This window comes from Hibiscus syriacus, unplaced genomic scaffold (assembly GCF_006381635.1).
Source record: "Hibiscus syriacus cultivar Baekdansim isolate YM2019G1 unplaced genomic scaffold, ASM638163v2 tig00110860_pilon, whole genome shotgun sequence".
Lineage (NCBI taxonomy): Eukaryota > Viridiplantae > Streptophyta > Magnoliopsida > Malvales > Malvaceae > Hibiscus > Hibiscus syriacus.
In genome coordinates this window covers 324,885-347,908 of record NW_024062891.1, presented here as the reverse complement: position 1 = coordinate 347,908, position 23,024 = coordinate 324,885, and the positions used below count along the sequence as shown (strand labels likewise).

General features: G+C 36.1%; 3 protein-coding genes and 1 non-coding gene across 4 annotated transcripts; 2 read left to right on the top strand and 2 right to left on the bottom strand.

The window, feature by feature from the left end:
* The first annotated feature begins 1,496 nt into the window (after positions 1 to 1,496).
* On the top strand, positions 1,497 to 1,716 carry LOC120143699. The gene has a single exon (XR_005517970.1). It is a non-coding gene; the product is annotated as a small nucleolar RNA U3 (small nucleolar RNA).
* A 2,269-nt stretch (positions 1,717 to 3,985) lies between these two features.
* On the top strand, positions 3,986 to 8,885 carry LOC120143682 (F-box protein At4g02760-like). Its single transcript, XM_039157936.1, has 13 exons — positions 3,986 to 4,360; positions 4,458 to 4,633; positions 4,943 to 5,137; positions 5,232 to 5,342; positions 5,793 to 5,878; positions 5,946 to 6,067; positions 6,380 to 6,444; positions 6,547 to 6,619; positions 6,713 to 6,775; positions 6,863 to 6,927; positions 7,525 to 7,599; positions 7,727 to 7,985; positions 8,606 to 8,885. Exons 1-12 carry the CDS (start codon positions 4,019 to 4,021, stop codon positions 7,941 to 7,943), a joined length of 1,590 nt encoding a protein of 529 aa, XP_039013867.1. The 5' UTR covers positions 3,986 to 4,018; the 3' UTR covers positions 7,944 to 7,985; positions 8,606 to 8,885.
* A 2,500-nt stretch (positions 8,886 to 11,385) lies between these two features.
* On the bottom strand, positions 11,386 to 12,560 carry LOC120143683. Its single transcript, XM_039157937.1, has one exon. The coding sequence runs from the start codon at positions 12,324 to 12,326 to the stop codon at positions 11,427 to 11,429; it is 900 nt and encodes a 299-aa protein (XP_039013868.1). The 5' UTR covers positions 12,327 to 12,560; the 3' UTR covers positions 11,386 to 11,426.
* A 9,463-nt stretch (positions 12,561 to 22,023) lies between these two features.
* LOC120143640 (transcription repressor OFP16-like) lies at positions 22,024 to 22,817 on the bottom strand. The gene has a single exon (XM_039157912.1). It carries the CDS (start codon positions 22,672 to 22,674, stop codon positions 22,024 to 22,026), a length of 651 nt encoding a protein of 216 aa, XP_039013843.1. The 5' UTR covers positions 22,675 to 22,817.
* Positions 22,818 to 23,024: the final 207 nt, after the last annotated feature.

Genomic DNA, 23,024 nt, shown 5'->3' with positions numbered 1-23,024 from the left:
TGAGCAGATTATGCACAATATAAGATATATTTGTGATTGTGTAAATCATAACTCAATAGTTGGGTTGGCTCAATGGTTGGGGCGTACATTCTTCTTCCTAGTTCTAAAGTTTGAATCACGTCATCTCGTAATGATGATTTTTGTCACTGTATGATTAAATGATTAAATTTATTAATGATTTAAAATTAAGATCAAATTGATAAATATATAAGTATTGATAATCAAATATGTAATTATATAATTTTATTAATTGTCACGCTAATATTTCTGTTAATAGTTAATAGAAGGTGATTTAATTGTTATCGTTTAAATAATTGAATGATTTGATAAAATTAAAATATCGATAGTCAAAATTAAAAAAGACAATATAATTTACTCTTATTTCTATTCGCTTAAAATTTCTTTTAATAATTTTTTAAATTCTAATACCACAAATTATTTTTTTCCTGTTTGCGTCTCTTGTATCAACCGTTGAATCAACAATTTTTAAAGGTGGGAAAGTAACAGTTAAATATGTGATTAGTTTGATTCACCGGTTGATGAATCAATTGATTAAATTAGATGAGATTATGGTTGAAAGAAAAAAACGTAGATAAGCATGAATTAAGTGACTTCGATTGTAAAAGAATTGTTGTTAATCTCCTTGAGGTCTTGGGTTCGAGCGCCATGAATATCAGGGTATGAGCATTCAATGTCAAATGATTGAGAATAATCTTTAGATATTATCTTGTACTTACCCTAAATTAATAAAAAAACTCATATAACTGAAATTGACATTCTTTAATTTAGTACATAAAATATAGACTTAAGGGTCAGGTTTGCTTTTGTAGTAGACATAATTTATCATTTTTTGCCCCTATCGTATTTTCACACCAATTTAACCCTCAAAGTTATTTAATTGCATCATTCTATACCTTACCCCTAACTTAAAATTCTAAATTGATAATCTTAAACGCTAAATAACTCCATAACCTCTAAACCCTAATCTCTAACTTAAAGCCTTAATTTAGGGTTTTAAGTGAATGTTAAGATATATAATGATGTAATTGAGAAACTTTAAGGGTTAAATTGATACGAAAATACGATATAAACAAAAATGATAAATTGATTATATTATTGAGGCAAAAGTTACACTTTTACCTAAAATATGTATATGTACTCGTCATGGATTTTTTACATTATAAAGATATATAAGTTTATTTATCATTATTGGTGAAGGTGAAAATAGTTTGGAATGAGGAGAAAAAACAAATACTTTTTAAAAAATAACATTTTAATTATACTCCAAGCATTAACTTAAGTATTAATCATTTTTATTAATATATTACATAATTAATATACTAAAAAATTATGATGTAATGACGATTTGTTATAAACTAATAATATTAGTAATATAATATTTATGTTCAAATTTCAGAAACGAAAATATAAATTTATTAAAATATCAATGATCTTTAGTTTATTCATTTTCTTTTCGGGACAAGTAAAAGGACCCATTGACCACTTGAACAGGATCTGTTCTATAGGCTCGTACCTCTGTATCCTATCCTTGAGTTCTAAGGAGACAGGATTCCATGTCTGGTTGATGAACCGAGTCTGTGTAATCAGAGCGTGATTATTAGCCTGGCTTCTTCTTCAGGGGTTGCTTTGGCTGTAGAGGATCATTCTCAGTCAGCTCATTTCGACTGGGATGGTTACACAGTTGTTTGACAGACTTCACAAATATATTTTGTTCTTTTTTACCCTGAAAATAACTGCTGATGAGGCTGAAAACTCAAACGCAAGACAGAATATCATAATTACAAAAGATTCCAACCCTTTAAGCATTAATAAAAACGGTGAGATTTGTATACATTCTTCATGTTTATGTTATAAATTAATAGTATAAGTTTAATTATTTGTATAAATCAAACTATTTAAACGATTAAAAAAATTATTGTTATTCTTTAAAATATTAGGCTTAAACACCGCGTATGTAAATATATAAACATTCATTATCAAAGGTTTAAAAGTTTTTAGACTGATACTAACTTATATTTATTTCAGGTTTATAAAAAAATTATAATTATAAACGTTGTGATTAAACTGTTAAAAAAGTTAATATAATAATTCAATAAAAAATTATAGATGTTTTTTCTGACATTACACTTTTTGTCTTAAAAAAACCTAAAAAGAAATTATTTCTCAGCATTTGATAAGCAAATACGAAAACTCCCATCAGCACAGCAACCAAGCAAAGGAAATGAACAAATTATATCAAATAGAATTATAGACAAAAATGTTATCAAACCAAAAAATAAAACAGAATACAGCCCGAGTCTAAATCAGTGCATTCCATAATCAATTTTTAAACATATAGGTGATGTTTGTTTTTACAGAGGAAAAATGTATGCAGTCTGCGAACTACATCTGCAGCAGAAGAGGTGGATCAAAAGTCTGCAGTCTGCAAAAAGAATACTGTTTGTTTTTTAACGTCTGCAGACTGCTAAAATAAACTGAAATATAAATAAACTGATTTTTTAAACTTAAAAGAGTTTTGTAATACTAAGATTTAAATAATTTTAATTTTACAATACTGAAATTTAAATAATTCATACAACTACAATAATAAATTTTTTAGAAAAACAAACACCACCTTATTAATTCTATTATAAGTCTCACATAATCACATGTATTATTAGTTTTATAAGTTTTATAGAATAAAATTTATAAATGATTATTAAATTACATGATTTTTTCAAAATAAGCAATTATGTAATACTTTTAATTTTTTTTAAATATATATATTCATAATTTATTTTTATAATTATATGATATTTTTAAAAAATGTTTTTTAATTTATAAAATTATTTTATGATTATTTTTTATTTAATTGTAATTATATTTTAAAATTTTAAAAACATAATTTATAATTTTTTATATTTTAAAATCTTAATTATCAAACAATGAAATCATTTTTTATTAAGCAATGTGGTTTAAATACTTACATTTTGAATAAAAAATTTAAATATAATTTAAAAATAACAAATCCAAAAATATATTATATTTAAACTTAAATCAAAATAATTAAAATAAATATAAAATTTTAATAATATAAAAAAATAATTTATATGATATAAAATTAAATATCTATAATATAATATTAAAAAATTAATATTTAATTTATTTAAAAATTTAGTATTAAAATTAATATCTATAATATACTATTAAAAAATTAATATTTAATTTATTTAAAAAATTAATATTAAAATTAAAATCAAATATAATATAATATAAAATTAAATATAAAACCTCTTTAAAGATGTTAGAAGACGTCTGCAGACATAAGGTCACGTCTGCGCCGCGCAGACCACGCGCAGACGTTAGAAGAACTTCTGTCTTCTAAAAAATAAACGGTCTGCGAAACACAATATCTGCGCGTGGTCTGCGCAACACAGACATAATAACTTTGCAGACCTTATACAGTAAAAACAAACACTACTATAGTAACTCAAGAAATCTTGAGGTGGCGGTAACGATACAGAGGAGGCTACCCTACCTTATTATGAAATTTCTATTAATTCATAGGATGTTAACAAAAGAATTGTTAGTCAAAATAAGAAAAACAAGAATAAAGGTACATTCCATAAAAAATAATTAATTGAAGTAAAGAAGAAAGAATTAGTAAAATTTTTAAGAGGTCTGTGACTGTAACAATTAAGTAGTTAGGACCAAAATAACATCAATCGAAGCCTTTTATGATTCTATTTAAGGTTGGTTCCAAACAATACATAAACAATTATTTCTCTTCTATCAATAACAATTATATGAAACAAAATGGCAGAGTACCTCTGAGCCATGATAAAGACACGTATAGTGGTACATCCACAACTCACAGACCTTTTAAAACCCCACGTAAATCACCACGTGTCAGCAAATCCAGCCCTATGTTCAATCCATCAATTCCAAAAAGAAAAAATCACCAACGCTACTCCACCCTTCTTTTCTCTTCTCTCTCTTACATCCACTGCCACCCGCTATGGATACCCTCCTCCACCCTTCACCAACAACAAGCTCCATGGCCAAACGCCCTTGCCAATCCTCCTGTGAAAACCCTAACCTCCCTTCTCGCTTCACTCAGATGGACCATCTCCTCCTCTCTTTCCTCTCTCTCGCCGATTCCTCCCCTCCTGTTTCCCTCGACCTTTCCTTCGACCGCCTCCTCGATTCCACTCCTTCCGACGCCGATCAAGCTCTTCTCATCGATCTCGCTCACAGTATTGGTTCCCTCCTCCTCCGTGCCGCTAATCGCTCCGCTCGTAAACGTGCTTCCCTTCATAACTCCATCGCCTGGGCCCTCCCTCCTGATCTGACCATCAAGGTAAATACCTCCATTCTTCCACATTTTCATCAAGGCCTTTGATTTTGTTTTTAAATCTTGTTTTGATGATGACGTGTTTTTTTTAATTTTATTGCAGGTGTTTTCTATGTTAGATTCGCAGAGTCTTTGCTACGCCGCGGCAACGTGTTGGATGTTTAACAAGTGTGCTATGGATCCATTGTGCTACGAGAATATTGACCTTACCACTGTCGTTCCCAAGGTTAATAATGCCGTTGTCTCCACCATGATCCAACGAGCTGGGAAATCGTTCCGGTAAGATTTCCTTTCATTTTTCGCTATTACAATTTGCCTTTCTTTTTAACTAATAAATACATTATCTTAAGCCGATACTTAAGTTTCCTTTTGCATTTTAAAAGTATTATTACCGCTTATCGATCTCTTAAGTCTTGGAAAACTTCATTAATTAGTAACTCAGAAGGTGTTTTTGCCGTTTCCTTTATGTTTTATCTATTAGAGAAAAGGATTAGTATGGGTTAGTATCAGCTAGTTCATTTATTTGCATGTGGTTGTTTATGTTGTTATGTTTTCTTGTTAATTACGATGTTTTGAATGGTTGTTTAGATCGCTTAAGCTTGGAATAGTACCAGGCCCAACTTCCTCACCGGGTTCCTGTCAACCATTGGTTTATACCATCCAGAATTCTGTAGATGTATCTAGCTTTTCATGGAATGAAAAAAAGACCAGGCAAGGGAAGGAATCATCTATTCTTACAAGGACCTGCTTATACCCATTAAGTGGGGACAATGGCACCGCTGGGTATGGTTGAATACATTGACTCCTTGTTTAGAATGTGGTTTATGTGATAAGTTGTTCTTTTTGTTCTTATCATTTGCTATTTTCATATTGTAAGGGCTCTTTTGTGGAGGTTGCATCTTTACAATATTGAAAGAATGGACAATACATCACTCTGTGTGGCATTAGCTGCCTGCCCTTCTTTACTTGATTTGGAAATTGTCGGCCTGTAAGTTTCGCTATCTAAGTTGGTTTTTACATTTATTGACCCCACCAATTTGCCCTTTCCTTTCTTTTCTGTTGGTTTGAGCATGCGTTAAGCTGTTGCAGCTGGATGATATAACAAGCGGTAGAAGCTTATAACTTAAAAGTTGTTTCTAAATATGAAAAAATTTGGAATGATTGATCAAAGAACAACGCTCACAAAAGATCCGTTTTCTACGTGCACTAACTTAAATTAATATACTAATATTAATAAATATCCAAATGAATGAATACTGAATAAAACATTCTATATTAATTAAAAAAGCAATTATTGTCTGATCATCGAGTTTTGTTAGTTTTAACACAATTTGGTTTGCAGTTGTTTGTGGTACTCAGACAATGTGGTTTTAGCAGAGTAGCTAATTCTTTTTTTGTTTAACCTTAAAATTGTTCAATCAACCTTCGATTGATGCAGTCATGTCGAGTTGAGGCAAACTTTGATGTCAGTGAGCTCCAATTGTCACTTGATAGAGCGTTTATTCTTTGAGTCTTCCAAAACAGGTACAGATTCTCTTCTTGAGTGTCTCTTTTAACTGCTCTTTACATATCTGCTCATATGATAATGCAGGGAGGGATGACAGCTTGAAGTCGCAAACTTGTGTGGATGTCGTGAACAATTGTCCTAATCTTTCTTCTTTATCGCTGAGAGGTTTTAAACTGCATGATTATAAAGTCCGTATTCTTGTTAAGGTATGAACTTGTTTGGTGTTAAGTTCTGGTTGACATATAATCTCAATGGTCTGAAAGTATTAGGAAGGATGGGGTTGCATAAATATCTTAAGTTCTGTTTGAGGCGGTGTTGTATGCCTGGAAGAGTTGAGATACTATTATATTATGTTGCAATGAGCAGCTGTCTTAAATATTTGTTATAAATTTGATCTGAATGAAAATTGAGAAGTTTAGTCCTTCATTTTACTTGCAATTAGCAGTGGTCTGTAAATATCTGTTATAAATTTGACCTGAATGTAAATTGAGAAGTTTAGTCCTTCATATTACTTGCAGGGATTCCGTAAACTTAAATATGCCGATTTTTCGACATCTTACTCGATCACTGGAACATTTTTGAGGTCTGTGCTGCTCTTTTCAACCATAACTAGGAGAATCCCTTTAAATGTTTTTTTTCAACTTATATTTTGTGCAGAATGAGATTTTTCCCTGCTTGTAATCAGGAATTTGGGAAGTGGAAGTGGTGGGAATCTACTAGAGGTTTTAATTTTAAGGGACTGCATGCATCTCAAAGAGGTGAGGTCTGAATCCAACCCCCAATCTATTCCCCTCTAGCAAAACTTCCCCTCTGTATCTGTCTCTCTTTCTCCAGTCTGACTTCTGGTGCAGGTGGAAGTTTCTAGGTTCTTGACCGCAATTATTGCAGGAGATTTTAAATTCCTTCAATATCTTGTGAGTGAAATTGACAAGTGATTATCATTCTCATAATCCATGTGTATGCTAAATCTGCTTTTGACCCCGATTACTTCCATCACCTAGGACATATCTAATAGGGAAGGTTTAGCTTCAGAAGGTGATTGGTATCAGAGATCTTACAACCCAAGGTAACTAAATTATTGAGACTGTTAAACTGCCGAGTGCTGATATTACTTTATGTTTTGGGTTAAATATATATTTGGCTCCAAAAGTCGTCCACTTTTCTCACTTTGGTACTTGAAGAGATCTTTTATCAGTTTTTCCTTGAAGTTGCAAAAAGTTGTTACTCTTATTTCTTGCTACCCGTTATGATGACGTGTCCCAATAAGAAAGCAACACGTTGTAAAAACATTTATTATGTTAAAAAAACAAAAAAATATGTAAATAAATTCTCTTTTGAAAAATAAAATTTTTTATAAAAAAATCAATTTATATGCATTTTTTTGTGATTTTATAATTAAAAAATATAAAATTACAAAAAGTATACAAATTTTGATATTTTTCGTATTTTTGACATTTTCCTGAATCTCTCATTTTTTACAAAACTACGCCACGTGGCACTTTCTGGTATAAAGGTTCTTTGAGGGGCAAAGTGATGACTTTTTGCAACTTCAGGGGACAAACTGATAAAAAGGTTCTTTGAGTGAGAAAGTGGACAACTACTGGGGTAATATATGCATTTAACCCGTATGTTTTACTAATTTCTTGCCTTGTGTAATCTGCAGCATTATTCCTTTAAAGCAGGTTTTGGAAGTAAGACCAAATATTTGTTTGCTGGCCGAGTTTACATCAGAAGGATGGTATGGTCTTCCTTGAACGAATTTAGTGGTTGTCTTCTTTGTTCTAAAATAAATATTTTAATATAACAATTAGAAAGGTTCTGGGAAATGAAATTTGCATTTTGACTTGAGTTCCTTGTCATTGCAGCTTCATCGACATAGAACACATGTTTGATAGCGATGTTAACAGTGAGGTCAGTCTGCCATCCCAGCTGAGTAGTCATACATCTGATGGTTCATTGCTTATGAGTTCATCAGAGAGCAGCTACAATAGTGATCGGGGTAGCGGTAATGAGGAGTATCAAGATTCAGGTTTTGTAATTTTCGAGGAAAGCTCAGACGAGGTTGATTTTCTGGTTGTCTAGAAGAACTGTCTGGCTAATCGACATGCTGTCACTAAATAACTGGTATTGGTGATCTCCTCCTTTAGATTTTGAAAATGATCAACCGGCAAGGTTATAGCTTGTTAGTTTTGCCAAATACTTCATATTTCTTTCTTACTACTGAGAAGAGTATGAAGCTTTCATATTCATGAACCCAGAAAAGGTTATACTCTGAAATGGTAGAGATGGCAATGGGACAGACTTTTGCCTGCCCGACCCCGACCCAACGTAGTGGAAGCATAACCTGACCCCCAAAATAATTGGTATACCCAACACTGATCCACCCCTGAAATTAAAATAATCACACTGTTCCGCCCTGAAACCTGATTTCAAAGAAGAATCCTATTGGATCGGGTCAGAATCCGTTGTTTCGGATTTTGTTTTGCCATCTCTAGAAGTGGTCATGCTTGGCACATTCACTCTTTATCTCGAAACATGGTGCTCGAGAGTCATTTTAATTTTTGGCTGGAAACAAGTGGTCTGTCTAACTGGAAACTGCTAAATGTTGCCTTTGATTCTGTCTGAATATCTGTGATTTAAAGAATGTAATAACGTTGATATGGGAAATAGTGTTCTCTGCAAGTCCAATGATTTTTTCTTCCTTCTAACAAGGTGTGAATTTTTTGAATTCCCACAAATAACAGGAGAGGTGGAGGAATTGATGCTGGTGCGATATCCAAAGGTCAGATTGCTATGTTGGGAGGGTGCCTCTTTCATATGCTTCTCCGAGATTGTTATCATCATAAAAGAAAAAGTCTTAAGGAGACGTATTGTTTACCCCTGTTTCTATCTGCTGCTACTTTTACAGCAGCCATAACATAGTAATGATGAATGCGGGCAAGGGCAGTCCACGCTCAAGCTCAGCTCTTGATGTTTTGTTTTTGTATTCAATATGGCCTTGGGTTTAAATCTTCGTTTTGCCAATTGCCGATAGGAACTTGTAGCTGCCAAGCGAAATTGATTCGATTATTCTTGCGATTCTCACTGCAGGCTCAACCAATCATTTTTATTTTTGGTAAGCCTACTTATTTACTTCTTGTCAGGGCCTCCGCAATTACCGTTATCCATGCCCCTGGTTTATGAGCTTTCTCTTTATGTTAGATAAACATGATTTTATTAACTATAGCTCTTTTAAAGCGTTTATTATTTTGAATGGTTTTTTCACAACAATATCAAACCTACTAATATTGCGGAACTAAATGATTCCCAAATTTGTTAAACAAATCAATTTTAAAAATTAGTAATGACGATGTCTGATGTTAAATTAACATTTTCATTCAAGAAGCCATGAATAGAACATGTACGTTCCACATACAAATAGAGAATCTGCAAAATTATCGATTCTTCATCATTCCAAATGTATCGTCAACACTATTCATCACTCTCTAGCCGCTCAGCTATCATTTCCATATAAGCCTGACATGAAAATAAAGGTTGATAAAGCTCTAGTGGATGTGTACAATTCTTCTGGTTTCTCCGTGACAAACCATAAAAGTTATAACAAACAGAAATTACAAGTAACTATCTCTGTTGGGAAAGAACCCGTGACAGACTAGCTTGATAAAGCTCCTAGCAAAGTCCAGGTGACCCATAAGCATTTTCGGATAAAAACAATTAAAAACTCCATTTTTTTAGTCAGTAGATATTGTCTTACACATCGTGAGTCAAACAAGCTTTATATCTGCAGGTTTGATTTCAAAAGATGGTTTATTCTAGTTCAGCTGCAAGGAAATCCATTAATAAAGGCAACTAAACTGGAAAGACAGTTTGTCAATAACTTCCCATGCTATCCAATTATCTTCAAAAGTAGATGATCATGGTATGACAAAGAAAGAAAAAGTGAAAAAACACTAATTCCAAGTAGAATCAAGACTGTGTAGCTTGGGATAAGAACAGAGAAATATGTACCACCATGTGCTTATCCCCAATGTGGCAAAAGCTGTGACAGCGACCGAGTGCAAAATTAGCCAGCTAACGGCGATCACCATCAATCCAGTAAGGCTAATCATCTACGGTTGACACCCACCGACCGAATGGATACGAAGGGTCAGACCAAAACAAGGACAGATGCATAAACAATGTTGAGACATAAGCCAATGATAAGAAACATAAACGACCATCTTCTTTTTAGGAACAATAGACAGCTAGAATGGTGGTAGCACAAAGAACAACCAGTAAAAACCCAAATCATAAAACGGAAAAAAAATGACAATTAAAACAAGTTATACTGAGAAAGCCGACCAGGAAGGCTTTTTATCCCAAACTGATTCTACTCGAGAGATAGGTTGTTAAGATAGCTGATAGCCATCCATGTCTTCGACGACACCGTTTTCGTCCAAGAGTATATATTCTTTCCGTTTGGGGTCGGTTGGATTCCCGGTGAAAGCCACAGTTTTTTATCGAAGCTTTGAAGTGGAAGCAGCAAAGAAAAATGGGTTATTAAAGTTGTTTCGGGGCAAAGTTATTGAGAGGTTTTGGGGAAACAGAGAGTGAGCGGGAACAGAGAAGAAGAGTTCCCCATGTTTATTGGATGCCACTGAAATTCCTTTCGCCTAGGACAGATTTTTATTGGTCTTAAAAAACGATGTCGTTTGGATGGTCTCCAAATTTTTTGTTTAATAATATTTTTTCTTTAAAATTTTAAAATTAAACAACTTAACATATTATATTATCTAATTCTTCGTCTCTAAAGTAGATGGTACATGAGGGTCATAAAACGTTCTACTTAAGAAGATAACCCGATATTAGGAATTAGACTAACCCTTTTAGTGATGGAAACAAGCCACAATTAATTTCTGAAAGAAGCTTTAAGTACATATTGATTCATATGCACACAAAAGGCAGCCATGAATATACTGGAACAAAGTTTATGTTGGTGAGGATCAAAGAGCAGGGTTTCTAGCCTGAAATATGAAAAAGGATGAATATTTCATGCCAGACTTGATGCATTGAAACAGCTATTTGCAGATCAGTCTGCAGCTATTGTCTCTAAAGATGCTTCAACTTCATTTGTTATAAGATTTAAAACTCCATTCACACTCACTATTCAGAATAAATCTTTATCTTCCTACATCCCATTCATTAGCTTCCTCACTATTCAGGAAAATATAGCACACCTGTTTCATGCCTCTCATTAATGTACAGCATGACAATATCCGATTTGCATCGATCACGAATGCCACAGCCTTCATTTCGAGGATTCCTACGTCTTCAAATGCTTCTTGCAAACATCATTGTCTGAGCAGTGCAAGCAGGATCTTACTGATTGCTAACAGATCCTGCAATCTATTAGTCTATATAACAATTCTCCCAAGACTGGTTAATGTGTCGAAAGCATCAGGAGCAACTGGTTTATGCTATTAACATGAAATAGCCAGAACACTGAGACTGGCAGAAAACAAATGAACATGTATTTCAATCATACAGCAGAAAGTATTTCCTAAATCTGGGAAAAAGAATACACTTCTATTCATGCTTCCAAGCATATAACATTAATGAAAAACTGAGACCCTGCACTTGGTGATCTCTAAGCTTTTGAGAGCAAGACCATGTCAATACAGATGGATCAAATGCAGATTTCTCCGCACAGACGCAAGTTTGAAACATGAAAACGGCATTGTTCGTAGCATTGCGGAATAACCAATTGTGCACGTCCCAGAACACTTGTACAGGAAGTCCATCGACCAAAATGGTCTGATTGCCACGGAACTTCCACTTGAGCTTCTTGACCTGCATCACCATTTTACTATCGATGCGGATAACAAGGTACGGATCCTTAAGATCGACGGTGTTGCACTCGATCACGACATCGTGAATCAGCCCCTTGTCCCAAAATTGAGCCTTGGCTCCATAAAACTTCTTCCCAAAAATATGCTCTCTCTTGGCAACCAAAACGGCATCGGAGTCGAGAGGAGTTCTAATGTCAACCTTCTTGTGTGCTTCTTTTTTCAAATCCCCAAGGAGCAACACCAATTCCTGGTCAAATGCAATAGCAAGGTAATATCCTTCAACTGGTTCTGGTCCAGAACCAAATCTGGCATTAGACAAATCCCAACATATATCAACTTTCCCAGAATATACATGTAAATTCTTCGATCCTTTTCTCTTGGAGAACAACCAGGGCTTTATGTCAACCTTACACAAACACTGATTGGCTGAATCATCGATTGAAACACCAAGGCCTTGACCCATCAGATTCTTGTTCCATGTAACCGTGATTAAGCAAGAATGACCTTGAAGTTTACACTGATAAACACAAGTCACCAAGTTTTGAGCAGCTTTAGGTGCAGTCGAAGACGATGAACCGGCTACTTGAACACCGTTTTCTCCAAAACAAGAAGGAAAGTCCCTCATTATAATAACCATAAAGGGCAACTTGTTTCCCCTCTCTTTTATTAATCCTCTCAATCAAAACCAAAAACACACACGAAATAATCGTACCTTGGATGCTTTATTGAGGATGAACTGAAGAACCCATTTCCAGAAAAGCTTGAAAACTGGGTTCCTCGATGCTCCAGTGTGACATGGGTGTCGGGTTTCTTACAAGTTACAACTTTAAAGGTTGTAAACAAATGAGATAGATAGAAAAGGTTTTAGATTTGCTTACCCAAAATAAAAACCTGAAGGAGACGTAAGAAAAACAGAGGAAAAGGAGGAGAATAAATTAAAAAGGAAAATGAAAATGGCAACTGGGTATTCGCTGGAAAAGGGGTGGGTGGTTATATATACAACGTTACATAAATGTAAAGCTATAAAAAAAACTATTTTCTCTCTCTTATCCTCTTTATTCATCTCTGAGTCCAAATACTGATTATACTATTTTCTTCGCTTAAATACGATGGATGCTTTGATTATTAAAAAAAAAATTACTTGAGTGGTCCTAGGATACCTCAAGAGAAGGAAAAACAATCCAAAATTTAGAGCCCAAAATGCCAAACATATTTGAAACAAAAATGTACATCACCAATTGACTTTATAGTTTGTACACCTATTCTCTGTCAGATCTCACATAAGAATGAGAACTATTTATACAGTTGGATAACATTTTAAAAGAAAAGAGATACTCATATCGTTCCTTTTTAAAAATACTACTAATAATAAATAAAGTAAGATATGTAGTAATGTTTTTGTGCATTCAATGAGAATGGGTAAGCATCATAGCTTTCGGTTATGAGACGTATGCAATGAGCTTTTTCATCATTTGCTTTCCTTTTTCCTCATTAGCATGTTTAATTAGCATATATGATGCTTGGCGTGAAATCTTACCACTCTCACTCATGGGGGAGGAGAATAGGTCTATGGTGGGACAAGCAAAGAAGAAAAAGGAAGCCAAAAGAGTGAAGTATTGATGGTTTTTCAACACTTAACCATAAGAGCATTAAATAGAGAATTGAAGTGGTTAAAGCATTGAACTGGTATTTGTTGTTAGTTGCATTGGGCGGTTGACTGACAAATCAAAGCAAAGCAGTGTGTTGGGTAGTGGTAGAGTGTGAACCAAGTTGCAATAAAAGCCTCTTTTCCTCATGCAACCCCCCATTACTCACGCCGGCTTTTAATTTGTTTGATCCCAATACGTTTTCTTTTGCCTTTCAAGGACAATCATTACTTCATGTTGGATTTAGGATAACTTACACTCACAGTCATTACAGTTAATGAAATTATATTTTCATTATCAAATTAATTCTCCTTTTCTGTATACAGTGCCTATGCTAATTGATCACCACTTGTCTCCATCTTCTTCTTAAATTTCTGAAAAGCTCACAACTTTGTCGGCAAACCACAACTGCTAAACACTTAGTGATGCACTAGAAAGGGCAATACAAAGGCATGAATGAGATTGCAGCACCAGAGAACACATTAGTAAAAGCACAATAATGGAAAGGGCAGAGGGAAGAGCAAATTGATGATTTAAAGCCGAACCCTCTGCGTCTTCATCCTCGGGATCACATTTAAGTGAAGAATTTTGGCAATTCATCTCTCCGCCTCATTTGTTGCACTTATAACCTGCAAAGTTCAATTATGTTGGTTAAGGAAAGCATTTATTTCAAATCTTCCGTTTCAGTGTTTAGTAATGTAATGTGAACTGACAACCCTGATTAGTAGCCTCTGGTAATAAAAAATTTAAATAAATATTATCTTATAATCATCTCACACTATCAATATATATGTATATACCTATGGTATTTGATATGTGTAAACTTTAAGCTACAAATAATATAATTCGAGTCGAGATGATCAAAATACTCAAATTCAACGCACGTGATAATCTTATTCTTATAAATAATTTTACATTCCATAAATTAAATATAACCAGACTATAATCGAAATTTTTTTCATGTTCCACAAATTTAGATTTCTTTAGTGAAGTAAATCCGAACCCTCTGTGCTTTTTTTTATTGTCTCCCATTTTCAATCAGAAAGTTCCATATTTCACTTTAACTAGTGCAGTCATATCATTTTTGTTACCAAATTATTAACAGATTGACAAAAGGAGAAGATAAAATCTTTTACACCCTTTTTGTGAGTTTTTTGATATGTTTCTGCAACCCACCCAACCTCATTCCCATGTGTTGAAAGCTCCAAATCATCTAAGTGCATGGCCTCATATCCCCATTCCTATGCTCATATAACTATCAGCATATGCATCTCACATGTAGGAATTTCTTTTCCTTGACCGGCTTGCATTGGAAAAAATATTCACATTATTCCATCATGGCGGATCTAAGAATACTTTTGAAGTGGGCACACATAAATTAATAACACTATATTTCTTAATGAATGAACACATAAAATTTAAAAAAAAGAAAATGAAATTCTGGATATCCGCCTTCCGGAAGCTGTGCATCCACCACTGCGTTTGTTTATGGCACTCGTAAAACCATGCATATTGTTTACAGCAAAACTAATGACGATTATGACATATTGGAATATTAGTAATGCATGAGTGTGATTGTGTGTGAAAATAGGCGTGTGTTGTTGAGGTGTGAGTTGGTTAGATGGTTAAGGGCTGTTAGCAAGTTGTTAGAGTTGGTTAAGGCTGTTAAGCCAGCTCAGCTAATAGATGTATATATATAGATCTAACTGAAAAATAAAAAAAAAAAAAGATACATTTTCTGTATTACTTTATTTCTCTGGAAATCTCAATATGGTATCTTTCGCTGGACGATCCGGACGACTTGCTTCTGTTTCCGCTGCTTGACAAGAGTCCTCATAATGAGCGTTGATCAACTTGCTTCTTCAATGGAGGGGGTTTCGAGGAATGCTAAGGCTTTCTCGAATAAAAGAGTCAATGTCGTATTGGATGAATCAAATTTTCTGTTGTGGAAGCAACAGGTGCTTCTCACCGTTCGCAGCCATAGACTTGAACGACTTCTCACTGGCTCCATGACTGCTCCGTCACAAAACGGTGGTTAGTGATTCTGGTGAGGAGGTATTGAACGAGTATATGAAGAATATGTAGCTCAGGACAGTGCTTGCGTCTGGCTTCTGTCAACAATCAGTCCACAGTTGTTACCTCAGTTTGTCGGTGCTGAAACAGCCTCTGCTGTGTGGAGCACGGTGCTTCAGTTTTTCTCGAACAGATCCACAACGGCGGTCATCAGTTTGCACTACAAGCTTCAGTCTCTTAAGAAAGGAGACGAGTCCATGCGAGTTTTATCTTACTCGCGTTAAAGAAGTGTGCGATGCATTGGCATCGTGTGGCAGTGTTGTGTCACAGGCAGTGCATGTTGCGAGCATTTTAAAGGGATTACCTCGTGAGTACCAACTTTTTGTGGCTGTCATAACAACCATGCGTGAATCGGTGTCTCTTGACGCTATTTACCACTATGCTGATGGATGCGGAGACTCATTAGCAGGGTTTTGTGTCCGCTTGAGTCACTTCCTATGAGTGCACATATGGTTCAAGGGCAAATGTCAAGTAAGACTGTGGATCAGTCTGATCGCAACACTGTGTCTCGTCAAATGTACTCACGTGGTCGATCGACTGGTCGAGGTCGGGGTCGGTCTCGATTGCAATGCCAATTATGTGGAAAAAATGGTCATTTAGTCGACCGGTGTTGGCATCGGTTTGATGAAGACTTCCCTGGTGTTACAGCCAATAACACAATTATTCAAAGGAAGGAGTCAGGAAATGCTTACTATGCTGCCAAGGATAATTCATATGATTGCAATACCAGTCAAAAATCTGGTGCTCATCAGTTCAAATCACAGTTGTTGCTCGTGAACACTGGGTGGTGGATTCGGGTCCACACATCATGTCACTCTGATGGCACAAATATCTCACAGACAGTGGACTTTCATAATCCAGGTACAAGCTGTTGGTAGATTCTCTATTTACATTGTCGCGTGTACTGTTGTTAACCGATCTGTTGCATGTTCCAAGAATAACCAAGAATCTGCTGTCGGTGTCGAAGCTTGCTAGGGATAACAACGTTTTCCTTGAATTTCATGCGCATGAGTGTGTGTACGTGATGAGAAAAACCGGTTCAATATTACTTCGAGGAAAGGAAGATGGTGGCTTATACTCTTTTGTAGTTAACTCACCTGAAGATAATTCCAAGGCAGAAATTACTCAACTCAACTGACTACAGCTGTGTATGACTTGTGGCATCAGCGTTTGGGACATCCTTCGCATGATAGCTTAGTGAAAGTTTGTAAAGAAATAAATGTAATTCTTCCTTCAAGTGTTAATAAAACGTGTGTTGCGTGCCAAATGGGAAAGAGCCATAAATTGCCGTTTCATGCTTCTAACAGTATATGATGCTCCTTTTCAGTTAGTTTTCACAGACCTCTGGGGACCTTCACATATTACTTCGACTGGTTACAAGTACTATGTCACCTTGTTGATGCATGTACTAGGCACTCATGGCTTTACCTGCTCAAAGACAAAGCTCAAGCAATTAGTGCATTGAAATGTTCCAGCAGATGGTTAAGGTGCAGTTTGGTTTGCCCATCAAGGCTGTTCAGAGCGATTGGGGAGGTGAATATCGAAGGCTGTCGAGCTGCTTGTTGAAAGCAGGTGTTTGTACACAGGCTCACATGTCCACACACTTCTGAGCAGAATGGAGTGGTGGAACGCAAGCATCGTCATGTGATAGAACTAGCCCTTGTGTTGCTAGCTCAAGCGTCGATGCCTATCAAATTTTGGGCATATGCAGTTGTTACTGCAGTTCATTTAATTAACAGACTGCCTACAAGGGTGCATGGTGTATCACCGTTCGAGAAGCTGTTTCATCAAAAACCAGCTTATGGACAGCTAAGAGTATTTGGTTGCCTCTTTGCCCATCAAAGGCTGTTCAGAGCGATTGGGGAGGTGAATATCGAAGGCTGTCGAGCTGCTTGTTGAAAGCAGGTGTTGTACACAGGCTCACATGTCCACACACTTCTGAGCAGAATGGAGTGGTGGAACGCAAGCATCGTCATGTGATAGAACTAGCCCTTGTGTTGCTAGCTCAAGCGTCGATGCCTATCAAATTTTGGGCATATGCAGTTGTTACTGCAGTTCATTTAATTAACAGACTGCCTACAAGGGTCTTGCATGGTGTATCACCGTTCGAGAAGCTGTTTCATCAAAAACCAGCTTATGGACAGCTAAGAGTATTTGGTTGCCTCTGTTTTCCTCATTTGAGACCATACTTGAAGCACAAATTGGACTTTAGGTCCAAACATGCACCTTCTTAGGCTATAGTACTCGACATAAGGGCTTTCAGTGTCTTGCTGATGATGGTCGAATCTATATCACAAGACATGTGGTGTTTGATGAGAGTCAGTTTCCATTTGCAAAGAAATGTGCTCAGTTACCTGCTGCTACATCAACCATCAACAGACCATCTGGCTCAATCGAAATTGTCACTGATGTTAGCAGACTTCAAGAAGAAAGGTACACCACAGGGTCTCAACACAATTTAGTAGATAATGCAAATAATTATTCCAGTAGTTTGCCTGGTGCAAGTCAGATCATCAGGAGACTGCTGATAATGTGTTGAGTGCACAGCAACAACCGTCGAGTGAATTTTCAGTCACTGGTCAAAATACTAGTAATACTGAGCAGATTGAAGTTGTCAGTACACATGGTGAGACTCAAGACTTGAATGTCACTGAAGAAGGTGCAGAAAATTTGTGATGCACAAGTCAATAGTCATCCGATGATGACAAGGAGTAAATGTGGCATATTCAAACCAAAGGCTTTTACCTCTAATGTGAGTGAAGTCCCGAACAATGTCTATGAGGCTTTCAACAGTTCTAGCTGGACAGAAGCTGTTCAGGCGAGTTTGATGCACTGCAAAGGAACAATACTTGGTCGATTGTGAAGATGCCTACAGATCGTGAGGTGATTGGATGCAAATGGTTATTTCGAATAAAAAGAAGGCCTGATGGAACTGTGGAAAGACACAAAGCTAGGCTTGTGGCAAAGGGATACTCGCAAGTACCTGGTTGCGATTTTAAAGAAACCTATAGTCCTGTTGTTAAGTTTGCCACATTGAATACAATGTTGTCAATTGCTGTTGCGAGTAATTGGCCATTACGACAAATCGATGTGAATAATGCTTTCTTGAATGGTGATCTAACCGAGGATGTCTTTATGCAGCAGCCTCCTGGGTTTGAGGAATATGCTGCTGATGGAAGTTTGCTCGTGTGTAAACTTAACAAAGCATTATATGGTCTTCGATAGGCACCAAGGAACTGGCATGATAAACTTAAAACCAGTTTGATCAGGATGGGATTCAGTGAGTCTCGAGCTGATGTCTCACTATTTGTTAAGGATAATGGAGATTGCTCTACTTATATTCTTGTCTATGTCGATGACATAATCCTTACTGGTGGATCCTCTCATGTTATTGATGAAGTGGTGAGGACGTTGAAGCTGCAATTCTCTTTAAAAGATTTAGGAGAGCTATCCTATTTTTTGGGCATTGAAGTTACGAGGAAAAATGAATCCTTGTGTTGTCTCAGAGGAAGTATATAGTTGAGTTGCTAGAGAGAACAAATTTACTAGGTGCTCACCCACTGTTACCCGATGATGGTGCTCAAAAATTAAACAGGACGCGGGTGAATTATTAACAAATGCTCGAGAGTATCGGAGCATTGTTGGTGCTCTTTTGTATGTGTGTCATACACGACCGGATGTTGCCTTCAGTGTTAACAAGACTGCTCAGTACATGCACGCTCCACGTGAGCTACATAGGCTGCAGTGAAGAGGATACTCCGATATTTAGCTGGGACATTGGACTATGGTCTCACATTTACAGGTACTAGCAAGGCACTAGATGTTGTGGCGTTTGCTGATGCAGATTGGGGAGGCAGTCTTGATGACCGAAGATCGGTTTCTGGCCATGTAGTATATCTTGGTGCGTGTCTGTTTGGTGCTCGAGGAAGCAGAAGACAGTCTCCAGATCTACGATGGAGGCTGAATATCGAAGCGTTGCTGAGACAGCTTCTGAGGTTACTTGGATCAGCTCGTTGTTAGTTGGGGGTGAAAAATCGAATCACACCTGTCATTTGGTGTGATAATACTAGCGCTGTTGCATTGAGTACAAATCCAGTGTATCATGCTCAGTCAAAACATGTTGACATGGACGTGCATTTCGTTCGTGAGAAGGTTGAAGCTAAACAACTTCAGGTGAACTATGTTCCGGCGTGCCATCAGGTGGCAGACGGGCTGACCAAGTCGCTGACAAAGGGAGCATTTGAACTCTTCAGAGATCAACTGTGTGTATTCCCCCGTTGAGAGGGTCGAAGGAGCAGGAAGAATATTGGAATATTAGTAATGAGTGTGATTGTGTGTGAAAATAGGCGTGTTGTTGAGGTGTGAGATGGTTAGATGGTTAAGGGCGTTAGCAAGTTGTTAGAGTGGTTAAGGCTGTTAAGCCAGCTCAGCTAGATGTATATATATAGATCTAACTGAAAAAAAAAAAAAAAAAAAAGATACATTTTCTGTATTACTTTATTTCTCTGGAAATCTCAATATGACAGCTAAAGCAGCTGTTTGGTCATTTTATCTGAAACACAATTATGGGTCCAACAACTACTTTGCTTTTGTGTATTTATTTTCTTCAACAAGTCTTCGACTCACCAAGTTTATAATAGTATCGGCCGGGATGGGGCAGGTAATAGGTAAAATTGAACTTTAGTCCCTTTAAAATTTATCAAACTGTAAGCTAATTCGTTGATGGAATTGCATTTTAACCCTTAAACTTTAATTTTCAACTCTAATTCTCTACAAAGGTTTTCTAGCTTCATCCCTATCTGGCGCCTGGGGGTCCATTTATCGACGGACCATTTTTCATAAATGCAAGGGACTATGAGTGACTTCACTCTTTTTCTTCTAATTAATCTAAAATAAGTACAAGGTAATATCTGTTTAAAAATAATTCTTAATCATTTGACATTAAATATTCAAACCCTTGCCAATGAATGTTGGCACAAGTGGTTGGGATTTAAGAATTTGAGCTTGTAAGGCTAAGTTTGAATCCCACCACCATCACTCTTGGTGGGCAATCTGTAAAGTTATATGTAAATCTCAATTGAGTATTAGGTATGTCCTGACCCTGGATTGGGGGAGCCAACACTCAGACAATATTCATGACATTCGAACCCAAGACCTTAAGGAATAATAACAATTTATTTACCACTAAAGTTTATTAATTCATGTATGAGAATTCACTTTATTTAATGAAAAAAAGGGTTCTATTTTAATGGAAAGGCTTGCTTATTATTATTATTTTAGTAATTATGAGAAATTTTATATTATTTAATTTAAAATTAATTAATTAATAAATTAAATATTGACAATAAAGGGACTTCCCTTCTTATATATAAAATTATAACCCTTCTAATCAAATCAGATTTGCTTTTTGGAAACTGGCAGACTTTATATTATCATTATTATGAAGTAACCCTTGGATGTGATAAATTTTGAGAAAATTCAAAAAGCATTACAAAGAAGAACCCCGCTAATTTGCTTCAGGGACAAAAGGGTAGGCCATTTATAAAAGTGGGTGCCCATTCAAGAAGCCCAGCACCATGACCTTTAGCTGTTTTAATGGGTATTCCCCCACATACGATCCAAAAACGAAAAGCGATCATTATCAATAGAAGGACAAGGATTGGATAGAAATTATTTTTTATTAGTATGACGGGATTATAATTTAATATTCATTTAGATTTTCTTTAATTTTTTTTAATAATTTACGTATATTGTACAGATGGAATGTTTAGATTTATAATATTTACTGAAATTTGTATTATTAAATCAGTTTGATGACAAGACCAATAATTTTAGCTACGAGTCTTAGACTGTCCCGGGACTTCCCAGTGCCTAGAGGCTAGAGATGTGATCACTCTTTAATTCATAGAAATAATATTCAAAATGGAACAATGCTCTATGCAAGCATTAATCATTCCAACAATTTTAATCACGTAGTATTGTAGTGAAATTCAACTTGCTTTAATTTTAACCCGGGAATTTGTCTTAGACCGGATCTTGGAAACTTATGAAGGGTTATTGTTTGAGTCAGAATTATAAAAACGACAAAAATGTATGTGTTTGCTTCTGCGTCGGTCCATCGCTATCCATTTATGACTTCTTGTGCTTAGAGGATCAACCTCCAATGGTTGCTGATTCCAAGCTCACATGGATTTTAGTATTTTTAATCTTATTTTGTTATCTCGGGAGAAATGACTGAGCGTTCATGTAAAAGACAAATGGCATAAATACATCTCACAGAACAACATGGTAATCAATTATAACGAAAAAGATACAAGGATGGATGATGCTAACACCGCAGAAAATACGCAACAAATTATGGTGTAGCCACCATATATAAACAATGACGCATTGCAAGACGTGTGCCAAGTAATGACCACCGATTCATATACAATTTATAGATTTATGTGGCTAAAATAAATTCTAACCATATACTATTATATAATTACTTTTAAATTAATAAAAATATATATAAAAGATAATTTTAACCATTAAAAAAATGTATTGAGTAGTGAGAGAGCAGCTTCACAAATTTGTTTGGATGCAAACAAAGACGAGCTTCCTGTATCTGAGAACTTAGTTCCAAGCATCAGCTTTAGTAGCACACAAGAGAAGCTCATGCAAGTATTCCCAGTTAGCGTTGACGTCGATTAAGTCACGAGCCTCCACCATTTCTTGCATGGATCTCCTGAAATCCATGAATGGGTCGGGAGAGACGGTCGGGATGGCGACACTGTTTTCGACTGTCGTCGGGGGGCTATATTCATGACTCGGACGATCGCAGCAACCGTCGTCGTTGGAGGATTCATTTGCGATATCCATGGGACTGGAACTGCCGGGTAATACTGCAGTATCCGATGACTCCGGCGTAGTGGCCATCGATGGCGACGGTGTTGATTCAATTATGGAGTTAGAGATACCGGGAGAAGTGAAGAAGAAGCGCTGTGAAGCGAAAACGGTGGCGAAGTCGGGTTCGGAGTCAGATTCGGGCTCCGGGTCGAAGGAGAGAGATGAAGAGTGGGTTAAGGATTTGGAGGTTGAGTAGTCGAAGGTGTTGTCATAGAGGGAGTTATAGTTTTTGAAGATGGCTGATGACGCGGTGCAGGAGGTTAATAGACGGCGGCTATCATCTGGGGTTAGCGGCTGCGAAGAGGAAAGGTGGGAGGCTAATGGGAATCTGATACTTTTGAAGCAGAGATAGAGGTTTTTTCCCAGGGTGTTTGGCATAATTATGGCCTCAAGTTGACAAGTTGTGGTCTCAAAAAAGAGATTTAGAGAAGGAAATGAAACGCAAGCTTATGGATTATGTTTGCTCTACTGTTATGTTAGAGAGAGAGAGAGCAGGAACCAGGAAGAAGGTGGAAGGCTCCATTAATATATTTGTGAATATTGGGAGCAGAGGGAGAGATATAGTTGATGGTGAAGGCTCCATTACTCCTATATATGTACCATAACTTCATACATTGACTATTGATAAATGATTGGTAAGATGATAAATTGCAATATATCTAAAATTTCTAATCTAAATTACACAAAAATATATTAAAAAATATTTTTAATTTTAGTGGTCTAAGCAA

Coding starts and splice junctions, on each gene's coding strand:
- LOC120143682 (XM_039157936.1), top strand. CDS start 4,019: ATGGATACCCTCCTCCACCCTTCACCAACAACAAGCTCCATGGCCAAA. Junction 4,361..4,457: donor CTCCTGATCTGACCATCAAG/GTAAATACCTCC, acceptor ATTTTATTGCAG/GTGTTTTCTATGTTAGATTC. Junction 4,634..4,942: donor CGAGCTGGGAAATCGTTCCG/GTAAGATTTCCT, acceptor ATGGTTGTTTAG/ATCGCTTAAGCTTGGAATAG.
- LOC120143683 (XM_039157937.1), bottom strand. CDS start 12,326: ATGGTTATTATAATGAGGGACTTTCCTTCTTGTTTTGGAGAAAACGGT.
- LOC120143640 (XM_039157912.1), bottom strand. CDS start 22,674: ATGCCAAACACCCTGGGAAAAAACCTCTATCTCTGCTTCAAAAGTATC.